This window comes from Juglans microcarpa x Juglans regia, chromosome 3S (genome assembly GCF_004785595.1).
Source record: "Juglans microcarpa x Juglans regia isolate MS1-56 chromosome 3S, Jm3101_v1.0, whole genome shotgun sequence".
Taxonomy (NCBI): Eukaryota; Viridiplantae; Streptophyta; class Magnoliopsida; order Fagales; family Juglandaceae; genus Juglans; species Juglans microcarpa x Juglans regia.
In genome coordinates this window covers 23,543,123-23,559,393 of record NC_054599.1, presented here as the reverse complement: position 1 = coordinate 23,559,393, position 16,271 = coordinate 23,543,123, and the positions used below count along the sequence as shown (strand labels likewise).

Here is a 16,271-nt window from a genome sequence, read left to right as displayed (position 1 = left end):
GATTTATGATCATCTCAAATTTGACCATGCTATCCATTTTATTTTTATTTTATATTCCAGGAGATTGATCACGTTGGTTATGTACGTCAAGCCTTCGAGGCTGGATCCTTGAGTTATTTTCTTGAAATTCTTCAAAGTGATGTACTGAAGGAAACAGATGTGAGTTATCTAGTTTGTAACAAAGCATTCACATGACTCATTTCTAGTGTTTCTCATTTATTTCAGTGTTCTGACTGCTTTGTCCTTCTTTTCATCATAAACAATGCAGCTCTAGTAAACTGCATTTTTTAATCCAAAGAGAAAAGGTTTTGTAGTCTATTGTTCAACATTGAGTTTGAATTTGACAACATTATTTTGGTCCTTACATTTTCTGGTAGTTTTGCCTTTTTTCCTCTCAAGTTCTTGTATATGTTCCCTTTTTTAAAACAAGTAACCTCTCTTTCTTACTTCTTTTCTCACCATTTGCTTTTTACCCAGGGACCTATTGCTGGTTATCGAAGTGTCCTGAGGACTTCTATTTCTGCATTTATTGCATCGTATGAGATTAATCTTCAGGTAACTAGAACTACTCCACTTCCTCTGGTTATTATGCAGGAATGCCTTACTATCTACGTTAAGAAGCAAGTAAATAGCTAAAACTAGTTTATAGAAATTTAGTTTCTTATTATTGTGTGCTTGCAGTTCATATATAAAAATTAAACACCCGTAAAATATTTTCTCTCTGTACACATTTCTTTCTCCTCTCATGCATGCATGTAATCCTTTCTCCAGCGCTTCTCGCCAGAGTTGATTCTCTGTTTTTTCACCCTTTCTTCTTCTTTTTCTTCTATTTTTTTTAAGTTTCTTTTCTCCCTTTCTCTGCTGCTGTTTTAATATGGATGTCGATGGAAGCTTTATGGTGGAGTCTAAAACCTTCAGCTTCGTGAAGGTGGCTGCTAATAGCTTTCGTATTACTGAGAGGAGCAGAATAATGGTCTTGTTTCTCTTCATTAAAGGGACCTCAGCTTCATGGTTGGCAAGGATGGTGGAGGAAGCTCTTGCTTCATGTCGGTGCCAAGAGTTTTTCAGAAAGTTGTGGGTGGGCAATGAGTTTCTCATACTCCAATGCCACATAAACAGTAGGGGTTGCTTTTTGTGCTTGGAGGAGTTTTGGAATGGCAGGAGGGGGGTTTTTTTTATTGTTCCTGAAGGTGAGAAGGGATGTGGCGGGGAAGTTTTTTCTTACCATCTCAAGAAGATGGCTAGCCTACGTTGGGGTGGCGTGGTTACAGAGAAACCTTCTCCCTCAAATGGTGTCTCTTTTGCTCCTATTTTGAGGTCACCAGCAACCTTCTGGCAGGAGGCAACTCTGCCATGGAGTCGAGGGGCAAGGAGATTTGTGTTGTAGGTGATTCTCATTGCAAGGGTAGTGGGACGTCGTGTACGAAATTGGGGGAGGTGGAAGGTATCTTGTGGGTTGTCAGAGCATAGTTGTCTGGTGTATTTGAGGAAGTTTCGGTGTTGATGAATAAAGTGGATGCAGGACTTAGCTTGGTAATGGAGGTGGGAGTTTTTGGTATGGGCCAGGGCTTTAGGGGGCCTGTGAGCCCACAATATGTTCTAAGTGGAGTAAGTGAGTCTGTGGGCCTTAAATCTGAGCCCACCAGGCCCATTAGGCCTGACTCATCCTGGAAAGCCATGGGGCTCTCTCGAGCCCATGAGTCCCAGTGTCTGGGCCGTAAAGGCTCCTCCCCCTTGGCAGTGGACCCAATTGCCTCACTGACGGCACAGAACTCACCGACGGTCGCTGGCGAACATACGGCGACAGAGAAGCAAAGCTCCCCGAGGCAGAAGGTGTTGGTTGGTGTCGCCGTTTGCACCCTGGCCTCGGGGACCTTGCCAGCAACACAGAACGAGCCTTCGAGCTCGCCTATGGCCCAGAAAGTGCTGACGGCCTCACCCAGGCCTTTGGTTAACAGGATGGACTCACCGCCGACAGCTGAGAGAACCACTTTGAGCTCGTCGGCGACACAGAAAGAGTCGTCGTGCTCGCCCGTGTCACAGACAGTACCGATGGCCTCATCTAGGCCTTTGGCTAATTTTTTGGGCTCGCCCTCGACCTCAGCTTGGAGGAAAATTTGCATGGAGGTTTCGACCTCCATTGGGCTGCCTTGGGTTGTGGGCTCAGACATTCCCTTGCACCCTTCCGGTCCCTCTCAACTCTCAGATGTTCTCATTAGGGCTCAAGGATTGCCTTCTTCTTCTGATGTTTTGGAGACCCCATCAATGGTTCTGTGCACTGTGGAAGAAGGGGATGATGAGTCATCGATTGAAGGGACCCTTTTAGATGATGAGTCTTCACACAGTTCTGATCTACAACTAGTTTGCAAGGAGTTTGGAGATGACATGGATCTGGGGGATCCTGGAGACGTATCTAGTCCTCTATGTTCGCTGCCACCAGTGCCTTCAGGGGCTGGCTTACAACCTGATTGGGTATTACAAAAGGTTGATGTTCTTCGACACTGCCTTGGGATTTCATGCGAAGGTTATAAGGAACAGTTTAAAGCCCTCATCATTTCCATAGAAGCAGGACAACCACATCTTGCTAAATCTACCGCTAAAGAAGATAGGGAGCTCAAGAGGCTTGCTCGCTCCATTAACTATGATGCAAGAGAAGGAAGTGCGAGCAGGGGAAGACACAATGATAGGGTGAACCTCGATGTTCCATGAAGCCCAAGATCCTTTTATGGAATGTTCGGGGCTTGAATGATTCAAGCAAGTGCCTTAGAATAAAGAACTTATTACGGGAATGGAAGCCAGATGTGATCTGTTTGCAGGAGACTAAGTTGAAGTATATCGATAGACACTTAATAAGAAGCTTGTGGAATTGTCCTTACGTGGGATGGACCACCCTTGTCTCAAAGGGTGCTTTAGGGGGCACTTTAGTGTTGTGGGATAAGAGAATAGTCAATTTGGTGGAGGATTTCGCTGGCGCATTTTTGGTAGCTTGCTCTTTCTCCAATATAGAAGATGGTTTCGTTTGGGGGTTCTTAGGTGTTTACGGGCCAAATCTTGACAACCAAAGACAACTTCTTTGGGACGAAATAGCTGGTTTGTGTAGTTGGTGGGATATCGTGTGGTGTATTGGAGGTGATTTCAACATCACTCGGTTCCCGAGTGAAAGATCAGGGGATTCCAACATGGGCTCAGCCATGGCTGATTTTTCAGCACTTATTTTTGAGATGGAATTGGTTGATCTACCTCTGGCGGGAGGAGAATTCACTTGGTCTAACGGGAGGGCTTGGTCTAGGTTGGACAGGTTCATTGTCTCTTCCTCCTGGGAGGTCCACTTCCCCAACCTTTGCCAAAAAGGCTTCCCAGACTTTGCTCCGATCACTTCTCCCTCTTATTAGATTGTGGGGGTTTGCACGAGGGGGACATATATTTTAAATTCGAGAATATGTGGTTAAAGGTTGACGGGTTCTCGGAGAAAGTCATATCATGGTGGAACTCTTATCAACTCACAGGCACCCCTAGTTTCATTTTGGCTGGGAAGCTAAAAGTTTTGAAAAATGATCTAAGGAAATGGAATTTGAAAGTCTTTGGGAATATTAATGACCGGCGACTTACTCTCTCTCAAGAGCTGCAGCATTTTGATATTAAAGAAGTGGGGGGGGGGGGGGGGGGACTCTTTTGGAGGATGATAAAGTAAGGAAAATGGTAGTAGTAGCTGAGCTGGAAAAAATCACCCTTATGGAGGAGATCTCTTGGAGACAAAAATCTCGGGCCCTTTGGTTGAAGGGGACAGGTGCACAAAGTTTTTCCATAGAGTTGCTAATCCCCATTGTAGAAACAATGCCATTGAGGTCTTACATTCGGAAGACAAGGTTTTGACGGATAGCGTTGAGATAAAAAATCACATTGTTCATTTTTATGACAAGCTTTTAACGGAGCAATATCAATGGAGACCCAAGGTAAATGGACTAGATTTTGATTAAATTGATCAAGCAAGTGTGGCTTTGTTGGAGAGGTCCTTTGAGGAGGACAAGGTGCTTAGTGTGCTTAACGGGATGGCCAAAGATAAAGCGCCGGGCCCCGATGGCTACACAATGGCTTTCTTCCAAACTTGTTGGAATATTATCAAGGAGGATCTCATGAAAGTTTTTCTTGAATTTCACTCTTTTATGAAATTTGAGAGAAGTCTAAACGCCACTTTTTATCGCCCTTATCCCGAAAAGGGCAAGGTCAGTGGAGGTGCACGATTTCCAGTCCATAAGTTTGGTGAGTGGGGTCTATAAGAACTTCTCAAAAGTTCTTGCAAAGCGACTAAGTGAAGTTATGAGGAAGATCATCTCGAAGTCTCAAAGTGCGTTTGTTAAAGGAAGACAAATTTTAGACTCTGTTCTTATTGTTAATGAATGCTAGGAGTCTAGAGTTAGAAGCGGTACCCCAGGTCTCTTGTGTGAATTGGATATGAAGAAAGCATTTGATCATGTCAATTGGGATTTCTTGTGGTACATTCTTGGCAGGCACGGTTTCGGGGAAAGATGGTGTCAGTGGATAAAACATTGCATCACAACCATTAGTTTCTCCACTTTGATCAATGGTACCCCTGAAGGTTTCTTTCGCAGCTCTAGGGGTTTGAGACAAGGAGACCCTTTATCTCCTTTGTTATTCATTATAGTGATGGATTTGTTGAGTAGAATGTTGGAGGGGGTGGTGGATAGGGGTTTCATCTCGGGCTTCTCGGTGGGTAGTTCCTTGCATGAAAGCATATCAGTCGCTCATCTCCTTTTCGCAGATGATACGTTGATTTTTTGTGACTCAGACCCCGATCAGATTCGCTCCTTGAGAGCCCTCTTTCTGTGTTTTGAAGCTGTTTTAGGCCTCAAAGTGAACTTATCAAAGTCCGAGCTAGTTCCAGCTGGCTTGGTTAATAATCTAAGTGAAGTGGCTGCCATCTGGGCTGCAAGGTGTCACTCTTGGCTATGAAATATTTGGGACTTCCTTTGGGGGCTCCTCACAAATCTAAGGCAATGTGGGATGAGATTGTTGAGAAAATTGAATGCAAACTGGCGGGTTGGAAGAGAATTTACTTGTCTAAAGGCGGCCGAATCACGCTTATTAAGAGCACACTTTTTAATCTTTCAACATACTTTTTATCTTTATTCCCTTTGCCTGCAGGGGTGGCAAATCGACTGGAAAAGATCTTCCGTGACTTATTATGGGGAGGGCTAGAAGATGAGAAAAAATTCCATTTGATTAAAAGGGATAAAGTTTGCACCCCTTTGTCTTGCGGTGGTTTAAGGATTAGAAAATTGAGAACCTTCAACAAGGCTCTACTTGAAGGGGACGCTCTTTGGAGAAGCATCATCGACATTAAATACGGGAGCATTTGGGGAGATTGGTGCTCTAATGCAGTAAGAGGGGCTTACGGGGTGGGTGTTTGGAAATTCATTCGAAATGAATGGGAAGACTTACTCGGTAATTTTAGATTTAAGGTGGGAAAGGGCATGCGTATCAGATTTTGGCATGATATTTGGTGTGGCGATGTGGCCTTGGAAAATGCTTTCCCCTCGCTTTATAGGATTGCATTAGACAAGGATGCTTCAGTGGCTGATAATATGAGCATTTCCGCTAATTCTCTTCATTGGTCAGTGAGATTTTCTAGAGCTGTATAGGACTGGGAGGTGAACGACATTGTTGATTTCTACAATGTTTTATACGCGTTGAAAGTACAGGCAGGTAGGGAAGACGGACTAATATGGACACACACCAAGAACAAGAAATTTTCAGTCCACTCTTATTACAAGTTTTTGACGGTTCATCCCATCAATGCCTTTCCTTGGAAGATCATTTGGAGGAGCAATGCACCCCTTAAAGTTGCCTTTTTCGGCTGGTTGGCATCCCATGGGAAGATATTGACTTTTGACAAACTGAAAAAGCGAGGCCTCTACTTAACCGACTGGTGCTTTATGTGCAAACACAACAGCGAATCAACAGACCATCTACTTCTCCCACTGCGAAGTAGTAAAGGCTTTATGGGACGACATTTTCACTAGGCTTGGTATTGCATGGGTCATGCCCAAGAGGGTCTTGGATTTATTGTCATGTTGGAGAGGGATTAGGGGCCACCGTCACATTGCAGCTGTTTGGAAGATGGTGCCTCTATGTTTAATGTGGTGCACATGGACTGAAAGAAATGGTCGATGTTTTGAAAATAGGGAATGCTCTCCGAATAGTTCTAGGGCCTTTTTCTATCACACTTTGTTGCTTTGGGCTTCTTCTATTATATTGAATGGGAGGAATTTTAATGACTTTTATGCTACTTTCCATAGCGTGTAGTTTGTAACTAGGCTTTTTCTTGTACACTTCTTGTGTACTTGGACATTGCCTTTTTACTTGGATTAATAAAACTTCTTACTTATAAAAAAAAAAAAAAAATCTTCAGGTAACTATACTATGTATATCTTCAAGTTGTTTTAAATGAGTTTATTGAGTGCTTTTGTGATTTATCCCGCTTTCATCATGGTGCAGATAGGGGACAGCACTCTTAATTCTGTATTGGATGTTCTCTGCAAAATTTATCGAGGCGAGGTTCGATTGTATAATGATCAGTGTTCTTCAGGGTCATTCCTTATATTTCAGCTCATTTTAACTATTGTTCATAGTTTTCTAATTGGGAATATTTTTCTTAAATTTGCAGGAGTCACTTTGTATTCAGTTCTGGGACAAGGAAAGTTTTATTGATGGTCCCATTCGGTGTCTTCTCTGTAACTTAGAGGGTGAATTCCCCTTTAGGACCATAGAATTTGTTCGCTTTTTATCATCCCTCTGTGAAGGAACTTGGCCTGCAGAATGCGTGTAAGCAAAACTTGTTTAATTTCAGGTTGATCCCATTGGCTGAATCATACATCCCTTTTGTAACATAAATAGGCTATATGATTCTCTTTTTTATTTTATTTTTGAATATACTACTGTTATATGATATGTAGTCCTTTAATACATTTGTTGTCTTCATTCTCTGATAGGTATAACTTTCTTGACAAGTCAGTTGGCATATCATCCTTGTGTGAGATCAGCAGAGATTCTTTGGTGGATGACATTTCTCAAATTGTCGAAACACACCTGCCAATTAACATTCCTGGAATTGAAGGTTTATTCATTCCTGGAAAAACTCGTGGACACGTTTTGAAAATCATTGGTGATAATACTGCTCTTGTACGATGGGAGGTAATTGGACAGTTTTTTAATGGTTTTAAATTAATGTTTGCAATTTTGTTATGTTAGGCCCTTTGGATTCTGCTGGAAACAAGGATGTTCCTTTAATCTAGGTTTCAAGTCCATTGCTTATGGATGGTTGATTACCATTTCAATTGACATTTTTGGATGTTTCTACCGAATTATATATATTTCCCTTTCTTCCTTGGATTTCCATCTATTATCGTGGCACCAACTTTGTGGTGTCTGAAAAGGCCTACTCTTATAACACTCATGTGACTGACCTTCCTCTCTGGACTGGATGAGGTGTTGTAGAATGTTTTTTCATATCTTACATGGAATATTTATTTAATATCTTCTCATTTTACTGAAAGAACTTGAGTCCATCAATTTATTTATTTTTTGGTGCAGCATTACAGTGAAATTGATTGTAACCTTGAAATCCATGTTTTGTCATGGTTCCATGGTGAATGATATCTACCTTAAAATTCTGGTCATGGCTAATTCTTCTTGAATCTCCTTTTTTCACATGTTCATGGTTTTGCTTCCCTGGACCCTGGACACGTGGTTATGGTCTTGCCGTTGTGTCAATTTGGTGATTCAATTCAGTTTTTATATTAGCTGCTCCTTTTTGCTGATATATGCATCTTTTTCTGTTTGTAGTATGCTCAGTCTGGCATGCTGGTATTGCTTCTCCGTTTGGCCCAGGAGCCATATTTGGACAAAAGTGAGGAAGTTTTCCTTACTCTTGACCTGCTTAGTCGAATGGTGTCTTTTAACACGGTAATTTGTTTGTTTTATCTAACTATTGTTTGATATCCTGCCAAATCTGATTTGGAACTGTTTAGGTTAGGTCACGTTTAGGTGATTTTGATAGAAATTTATGATAGTAAATTGACTGTTGCCTGAGAACGTCCATTGCTATGTGTTGTGTTAAAGGAAAATGTTTGAGCTGCATTAGATGGTGGTGGACGTGGATAGATCAGAATGTCAATAGTCCTTTCATAATCTAATTGTGTGACAAGCCTTTGATCTATTTCAACCTGGATATTGATTTTTGTATGGACACTTCTATTATAAATTTTTTCTCTATGATCGGCACGGTGCCGAGTTACTACACTAGAAGATTCTTTGATGCATTCTATTGGGAATGGTGTTGCTGTCAGAAAACTTTGGTCCTATAGTTTCAGCTTTCTATAGTGATCTGACTCGTATTCAATAAACCTGTTTATCTCTTTGTTTTTGTCCCTTTTTGCCCTGCTATCCAGTCAACTTGGAAAGATTCATTGTTTTTTTTACTGAAATGGCTCTGTTTGTATTCTCGATCTGAGACTTGGTTGCATTTTAAAGATTATAATAAAGTGCGATTTTAATTTCTTATTGGTATTGTTGTGGCTTTTGGAGTTTGTTTTTCCTTCCACAGTATCTTTACTGCCAAGTGCTTTATTTGGCCTCACATTCCTTTTGTCCTCAAGATCTGATCCTGCAAAAATTCTGGATTGTGTGCTTGGCTTTAAGCTCACTTTCCCTTTATTTCAAGTGTTCTATTAATCTTAGGAGGAGAACAATAGAAAAGAAAGTCTGCAGTATGTGCACTTTGGTTCATTCCTTTTTACTTTTCTGTTCCAGGATCATATCCAGCTTTTTCTTCATTTTTCCCATTCACAAATGAATCTAGCTTTTTTACCTGCCTGTCTTCCTTTCCTGGTCTTCTAATCTAGTATTTCACTTGTACATTTGAATTTGGACTCTCTTTTCTTCTCTCTTGTTGTTGGCATTCTTTTCCTCAAATTTTCATTTGAGTCTGTTCCGAAATTTCACCTTTAAATTTCCTGAGTTGTGTCCTGAATTTTTATTTTATTACTTAGATTCACTCTAGGAATGTTTAATAGATGAGAAGTGTTTAATAGAAAATCTTGACTTTTTTTAGGTTTATATAAATTTCTGTATGGTTTTGGTTGCGAAAGTTTATCATTATCTCTGTTCTTTGTTGGGCTCTTCCTCGATTATTTCTGTGTGATTTTTATTCCGGCACGATACCCATGTTCATGCTCACATTGACTTCTCTGTCCTAAGCCCATATCCATGATGATGGATGGAGCTTGAACATGGTTGCCGCAGCTTGGCTAAAGCCTAGTTTCATTTGAACAAATCCAGCTTGACTGTGCTGAGATTGAATACCCCAATGCTTAGCTTGGGTTGTTTCATTCCTGGGTCTTAGTGTTAAATAAAGTTCATCCTTTATAGGGCCAGCAGTTTTTTTTTTTTTAAAATAAATACGGTTTGATTTTTTCGGTTTCGATTTCTTCTCACCTAATTTCTATCAATTTATCATATGTAGGCTTTGTGTTTTGCTTTGATGGAGATTGGCAGCTTATTGCATCCTGAAGAAACTGGGATGACTGAGACAATGGACAAGAATATGTGGTAATTAGGACACTTAGATGTTTTTTTCCCTTCCTTTTTATCTTTCCTTTCCTGGGTTCATTTTCTAGTCGTCCCTTTCATGGTTATGCTTCTTTTTTTAAGTTGGAGATAGTTTGTTGTCTTTATGTCCACTGTAGGGTGGTTGAAACTATTTGCACTTTGGTCAGAAATCTGCCTCCAAACTCCAGCAGTGCTGCTCTGATGTCCATGTGTGTCAAGATTCTGGGCAAGTTGTTGAAATGGTATATGTTTTTGTTTGGTTGCTCTGGATGAATCTTTTGTTCGTGTTTGGTCTGGTTCTTTGCTACTACATATTTGACATTTGTGTGTGAATTGTTTATGGCCATAAACAGAAACAAAAAATACTACAACCTCAATCATTACCATGCCTATTATCATCAATAAAATTCTTATTTACTGATAAAAAATGCGTGTTTTTTGTCAGTTCCCCATCTCATGTTGTTGCGGTGGTTCTAAAGGCAAATATATTTGATGTGGTTTTAAGGACAAGTGTCTACGATGTTGACAGTAATGGTTCATCAAGGTGAATCCTCTAGTTCAAATTTCATGTAACTTTTTTTGTTAATCAAATGTCAAAGTGTAAATATGTGATTCCGCAGAATTGCATGTTTACCAAGTGCGGTGGCCTCCTTGCTTTGTGTTAACAAACTGTGATTTTAATTTTATTTATAAGAGAAGAACTATTGATAACTTATCCAAAAAAAAAAAAAAAAGAAGAATGAATTTATAGTCTGTGTTTTAATTCTTTTTATCTCCTTTGTCTAGTGGATCGTGGTTACTTTCTGGAAAACTGGCAAAGATGCTTCTAATTGACTGCGAGCAGAACGATAACGACAACCCATTGGCTATATCAGGCATGTTTGTGGTAGTAGTTTTCTTGTGTTTTGCTGTATCTTTATATTTGTCTCATCCATAAACATTGTTCCATGAAAGAACCAAGCATATCAAAGTTGATTGTCATTTCATTAGGGACGTGGTACAGAGTAAGCAAATTACTACTAATGTGAAATATGAGGAGCAGCTTGGGCCCTCCTCCAAGTTATGAAGTCAGTGAAAGACTGAGCTGGTCCTTGCTTAATGAGTTCTAGTTTACGCCTAGAAAACTGAATGTATGTATTGTATGCATAGTGCGTCACAAAGACGTTGGCCAGATCAGGCCATGTTCGAATGGTCTTTGAGTCAGTGTTCATCAACCAAGCCAGCACAAATACTAAAAATGATAAGATCGAGTTACTTTCCCTTTGTACACTCTAAAAATTGCTTAAAATGTGCTGGGCCCCTATTCCCTCTCAAATTGGTATCTTCTTGATCAAAACTTGTCTCTTTGCACCTCTTTGTAATGGGTTTACATTGGTCCCTGAAACTCTTGTTTCCTTTTTCTTTTTGTTTTTACCTTTGTATGGATTCCCCCCATCCCTATTTAAATCTCTTGCTTTTTTTAGGACTTTTTAAAGTAAATGTTTACTTAGCAAAAGTGGAAAATTTTGCATTTCCAATAAAAACCCTATTAATTTCCAAAAAAGTAATTAAAACTGTCATAAAAGTTGCATCCACCTCTAAGACATAGAGGAGTATTTTAAGAAGTTGATTATCAGGATCTGTCTTTGTGTAAGATTGTGCACGGACTGTCTGATATCATATTATCTATGTGTTCTATGGGCTCTGACGTGCATGGTTCAAAAACTTTTTACAGTATTGGACTTTACTATGCAGCTTGTGGAAACAGGATTAGAGGATGATTCTGTCCTGGCTCTAGTTGTTTTCTCCCTGCAGCATGTGCTAGTTAGTCATGAGTACTGGAAATACAAGGCGAAGTATGTGCGTTGGAAAGTAACGTTGAAGGTACACCTTGGATCTCTCTGGAATGCTACAACTTGGTTTCCATTTTATGTTCTACTTAACTTTTTGTAGACATGCACAAAATAATCCAATAATTTTGTTTTTTCTGGATTTCTTTTAATCAACCATTAGCTTGAGTCTTGATTGGTACACATAATACTGCCAAGACTGGTGAAAGTCCTGAACAAAGAGCCTTAAGCATTGTAAAACTGCAAAAAAGTTTATGCTTTCTCTTACACCCATGCAAGCAGATATATATTCAGGATAATTAGCCAACATTGGTATGTAAGAAGTTGTTAATGTGTCTGAATCCCATATTTCTTAATCAGTACTTATATCCTTTAACTAAAAGGGCTTAACAGTAATTTAATTTTTTTTCGTTAATTGTCATTTCAATTTTACATTTCTACTACAAACCATAGAAGAAAAGAATGTGCTTCCTTTCCACTTCTTCCCATCTTTCCACTTTTCTACCCCTCCTATCAAATGATCTCTTTAAGCCGTTGATCGTATGTCAACTGTATCTTGTGACGCTGGTGCACTTGGGCTATGCCTATTTATATCCTCAATAAAATCCTTGTTTTACTGATGAAAAAAAACTGTATCTTGTGATGCTCTTTTTGTTGTAACAGTGATGGACGCCTTTGTTGTCTGTCTTGTTTCATCTGTTTTTTTTCACCGTTTTCTAATGGAATTTACTTCTCTTTGCAAAGAATATATTGAGTTCATAAGCATAAGTGGTTTATATCGAAGTATACAAGAAATCTGTCCAACGTTCATTGGGAGGGATTAGAGATTTTTTTCCCCCCTACATTGTTACTTTGGGCATAGGCTATTGTATTGGATGGGACTAGTTTTCGTAATCTCTATGTTGCTCTTCCAGCTCTTAGCTTGTAATTAGGTGTTCTCTCTTGTATACTCCTTGTGCACTTGGGACCTTGGGCTATAATAGAATAAGCATTTGACTCCTTCATGCATGCTCCACTGGGCTCGAGCAGATAGCTCAGTTGGTAGAGTAGCCTAATTATGTTGATTAATAAATTTTTCTTGTATAAAAAAAACTATTTTTAATATGTAAGCACTGATTGTTTCCTGATGAAGCTCTTTTTGGTGGTTGTGCGTGTGATATAAAAAACTTTGCTCTCCATTAACCTCTTGTCAGGTCTGGCCTGACTCTCAAATAATATAAGTGGATGGTAGGGGGATAGAGACAGCATTTAATCTGTGTTCCGGTTTTTATTTCTTTTGTTGGTAACATTTATCTTCCAGTTATTGTCCACATATTGTTTTGTGTTTGATTTCTTTCAATGTAGTTGAATGTACCGATTTCTACGATCATGTAGTTCTTATACTTTAAGATCTTCAACAGTTAACTTTTTTTTTTTTTCCCAGTAGATAACTTGCTTGTTGTGATATATAAATTGAAACCATGTAAACTGGGATTTCTTCTATACCTACTGGGTAGGTGCGGTTTTGGCGAAAGGTGGAGGTCTTGGATTAGTTGGTGTATATCCATGGTAAGATTCTCGGTGTTGATCAATGGCAGCCTCGAGGTTCTTCCAGAGTTCTCGTGGTTTGAGACAAGGGGATCCGTTGTCTCCGTTACTTTTTGTTATTGTTATGGAAGCACTAAGCAGGATGATTGTGGCGTTGTTGGCTAATGGGTTTGTTAGTGGTTTCCAAATTGGATCTCCGAGCGGGGGTTTTACCTCTATTTCTCATTTGCTGTTTGCAGATGACACACTTATTATGTGCGAAGCTGATCGAGACCAGTTGCGGGCAGTGAAGGCATGTTTGCTTTGTTTTGAAGCAGTGTCTGGTTTAAAAGTGAACTATGATAAATCCGAGTTGGTGCCGATTGGTGAGGTTCAGAATATTAGGGAATTGGTGGACACATTGGGTTGTAAGATAGCATCTCTTCCGATGACTTACCTGGGATTACCATTGGGTATAGCTTCGAGGGCATGCTCGATCTGGGATACAGTGATTGAAAAAGTAGAGAGGAGACTAGCAGGGTGGAAGAGAATGTACTTGTCAAAAGGAGGCCGGATTACATTGATTAAAAGTATACCCACATATTTCTTATCATTATTCCCTATACCGGCAAGTGTGGCGGGTTGTTTTGAAAAGTTACAAAGAGATTTTCTGTGGGGTGGCTTAGGAGAAGAGTTTAAATTTCATCTTGTCAGGTGGGAGATGGTGTGCCATCCTATCTCGAGTGGAGGCTTGGGTATTAGAAACTTAAGGTTGTTTAATCGGGCGCTCCTTGGCAAATGGCTGTGGCACCAAGGAACTAGAAGCCTTATGGAAAATTGTAATTGTGAATAAATATGGTGGTTTAGGGGAGGGTTGGTGCACTAGAGAAGTTAGAGGGGCACATGGTGTGGGGTTATGGAAGCATATTAGAAAAGGGTGGGAGGTCTTTCATCAACATACTAGGTTCTAGTTGGATACAGGCTCAAGGATTAGATTTTGGAAGGATGTTTGGTGTGGCGCTCTCCAAGACTTGTTTCCTTTACTTTTCCTGATAGCAAGTGCCAAAGATGTCACAGTGGCAAAGGTTATGGAATCTCAGAAAGGGTATTCACTGGAATATCAACTTTAACCGGGCGGCACAGGATTGGGAGATAGAGAGTTTTGCAGATTTCTATAGTCTCTTGTATTCGTGTCGTCCAAGTTTTCAGCATGAAGATGGCCTGTGGTGGAGTCCTACAAGGAGAGGGGTTTTCACTGTTATGTCCTTTTATAAGGTCCTCACACAAATGCCGGAGATACAATTTCCTTGGAGAAGGATCTGGCGACACAAGGCGCCTCCTAAAGCGTCTTTCTTTGTGTGGACAGCGTCACTAGGCAAGATTCTTACTACAGATAATCTAAGAAATAGGAGGATAATCATTGCATACTGGTGTTGTATGTGTAAAAGAGGAGGTGAGTCGGTGAACCATTTACTGGTACATTGTGATGTAGCCAGGACTCTCTGGAATGAGGTGTTTAAAAGGATGGAATTAGCATGGGTTATGCCGGAATCTGTAGTGGATATATTGGTGTATTGGACCTCTATTCGAGGTGTGTATCAGATCAAAGTGATTTGGAAGATGATCCCTATTTGTATTATGTGGTGCTTGTGGCAGGAGAGAAATGAGAGAATGTTTGAAGATAGAGAGATCTATGGAGGAGCTAAAAGTTTTCCTTTTCCGAACGCTTTGTACTTGGGCCATTGCTGTGGACTTTAATGGCATGGACCTTCATGATTTCTTAGTTTCTTCTGTGCCTACGTAGATAGGACATACTTACTTTGTAATTGGCAGTTGTTGCCCATTCTTGGATTAATAATACTTATTTTACTTATAAAAAATATATATATATATATATATATATATAAATTGAAAATCTCAAAATTATTGCACGTGTATCAGCCACATTCTTTTGCTGGCTTTTAAGCTGTCTTTACTGGTATTGCAACTCTTCTTTGTTTGACTCGTTGGAGGCCTGATTTATTGCAAACCTTGCCAAAATAACATGATAGGCTGATCATGTGTTTACTGTTTTAGGTGCTGGAAGTTATGAAAAAATGCATCTTGTCAATCTCATACTACGAAAGATTGGGTGAGGTTATTCATGACGTCTTACTTAGCGATTCTTCTATCCACCACACACTCTTTCGAATTGTGTGTACTACTACGCAGACCTTAGAGGTAAGCTATGTTCCATCTCTACCAATTTTGCCTAGCCATGACAGACTAGATTTCTGTTCTCCTTACTGATGTGAGAACAAATCCCTGCAGAATCTCTATGTTAGCCGTCTATTTGAATTGATGGAGATTGAAGGATTACAGCTCGCCATGAGTTCTGTTCTAGATATTCTTTTCATCATGATCTCCAAATTTTCAAAGGTATCTTCAATGAACAGAGCTTTGCATTTGATTGACGTGCTAAGCTTGAATAATTTTGTGAAGTAGCATTTCATGTGAAATTTCCTCTTATAATGCTAAATAGATTTAGTTTTTTTGTTTAATGTATGTCTTCTCAAGTTCTCATGACTCTTCCTGTTACACTACAATCTCAAGCAACCTATCGAGCTTAGTTTTGCTAGTATATATGCTTTTGTTGTAGATATCTTTCTCATTCTGATTGTTGTGGTGATTTTATGGATCAGATAATTTAAAATACAAATTTGAAACTCAGTTCTGTTGATTTTCCAGGATGTATCTTCCAGCCTTCCTATCTTTTATCAAGCAGTGCTGTCATGTATCACCAAACCGGTTCCTGTCGTGGCTGCCGTTATATCCCTAATATCGTATTTTCGCAGTCCTGTATGTGCTTTATCCTCCCTCAATCTGATGTGATCATGCTTGAATTTTGACACTCTTCATCTCTCGTTCCTTGACGATGCAATTAGATCTTATTTCCTACATATAATGTGTTTCCATCACATTTGTACAAAAATTCATTGTATTTATTAATGTTTTTTTATATTCACCAGTTTCTCACCCACTTTTCTCTGTTAATGGTTGGTCATCCAATAAATATTCATCAAGGAATTTATAGGTTTTTGCAGCAAAATCTTGTGTTAGACATTGATCATGGCATTGTATTTAACGAGAAATTGAATATTGCGTACAATAATTTCCTTTTTCCCAGACTTAATTTTGAAATTCATAGTTGTATTTGAGGAAATTAGTAATTATTTGTGAAAGATTATATTACACAAGGTTGCTGACCTAATGATTCATTTTTTGTGCTTGGGGTTGTAGACAATTTGATAATATGTTTAGAAATTTTGG

The 16,271-nt window shown here is 39.5% G+C and overlaps 1 protein-coding gene across 2 annotated transcripts in view; it reads left to right on the top strand.

Moving 5' to 3' along the window:
- The window catches only part of LOC121257229, a 34,445-nt gene that overhangs the window by 9,897 nt on the left and 8,277 nt on the right, over positions 1-16,271 (top strand). For both annotated transcript variants that reach the window (XM_041158165.1, XM_041158166.1), the window contains exons 9-22: positions 61-159; positions 478-555; positions 6,517-6,576; positions 6,686-6,843; positions 7,011-7,212; positions 7,864-7,983; positions 9,542-9,627; positions 9,765-9,869; positions 10,073-10,171; positions 10,414-10,502; positions 11,342-11,490; positions 15,039-15,182; positions 15,273-15,380; positions 15,690-15,800. In XM_041158165.1, coding sequence (XP_041014099.1) covers positions 61-159; positions 478-555; positions 6,517-6,576; positions 6,686-6,843; positions 7,011-7,212; positions 7,864-7,983; positions 9,542-9,627; positions 9,765-9,869; positions 10,073-10,171; positions 10,414-10,502; positions 11,342-11,490; positions 15,039-15,182; positions 15,273-15,380; positions 15,690-15,800 — 1,608 coding nt within the window. The remainder of the gene's footprint in view (positions 1-60; positions 160-477; positions 556-6,516; positions 6,577-6,685; positions 6,844-7,010; positions 7,213-7,863; positions 7,984-9,541; positions 9,628-9,764; positions 9,870-10,072; positions 10,172-10,413; positions 10,503-11,341; positions 11,491-15,038; positions 15,183-15,272; positions 15,381-15,689; positions 15,801-16,271) is intronic.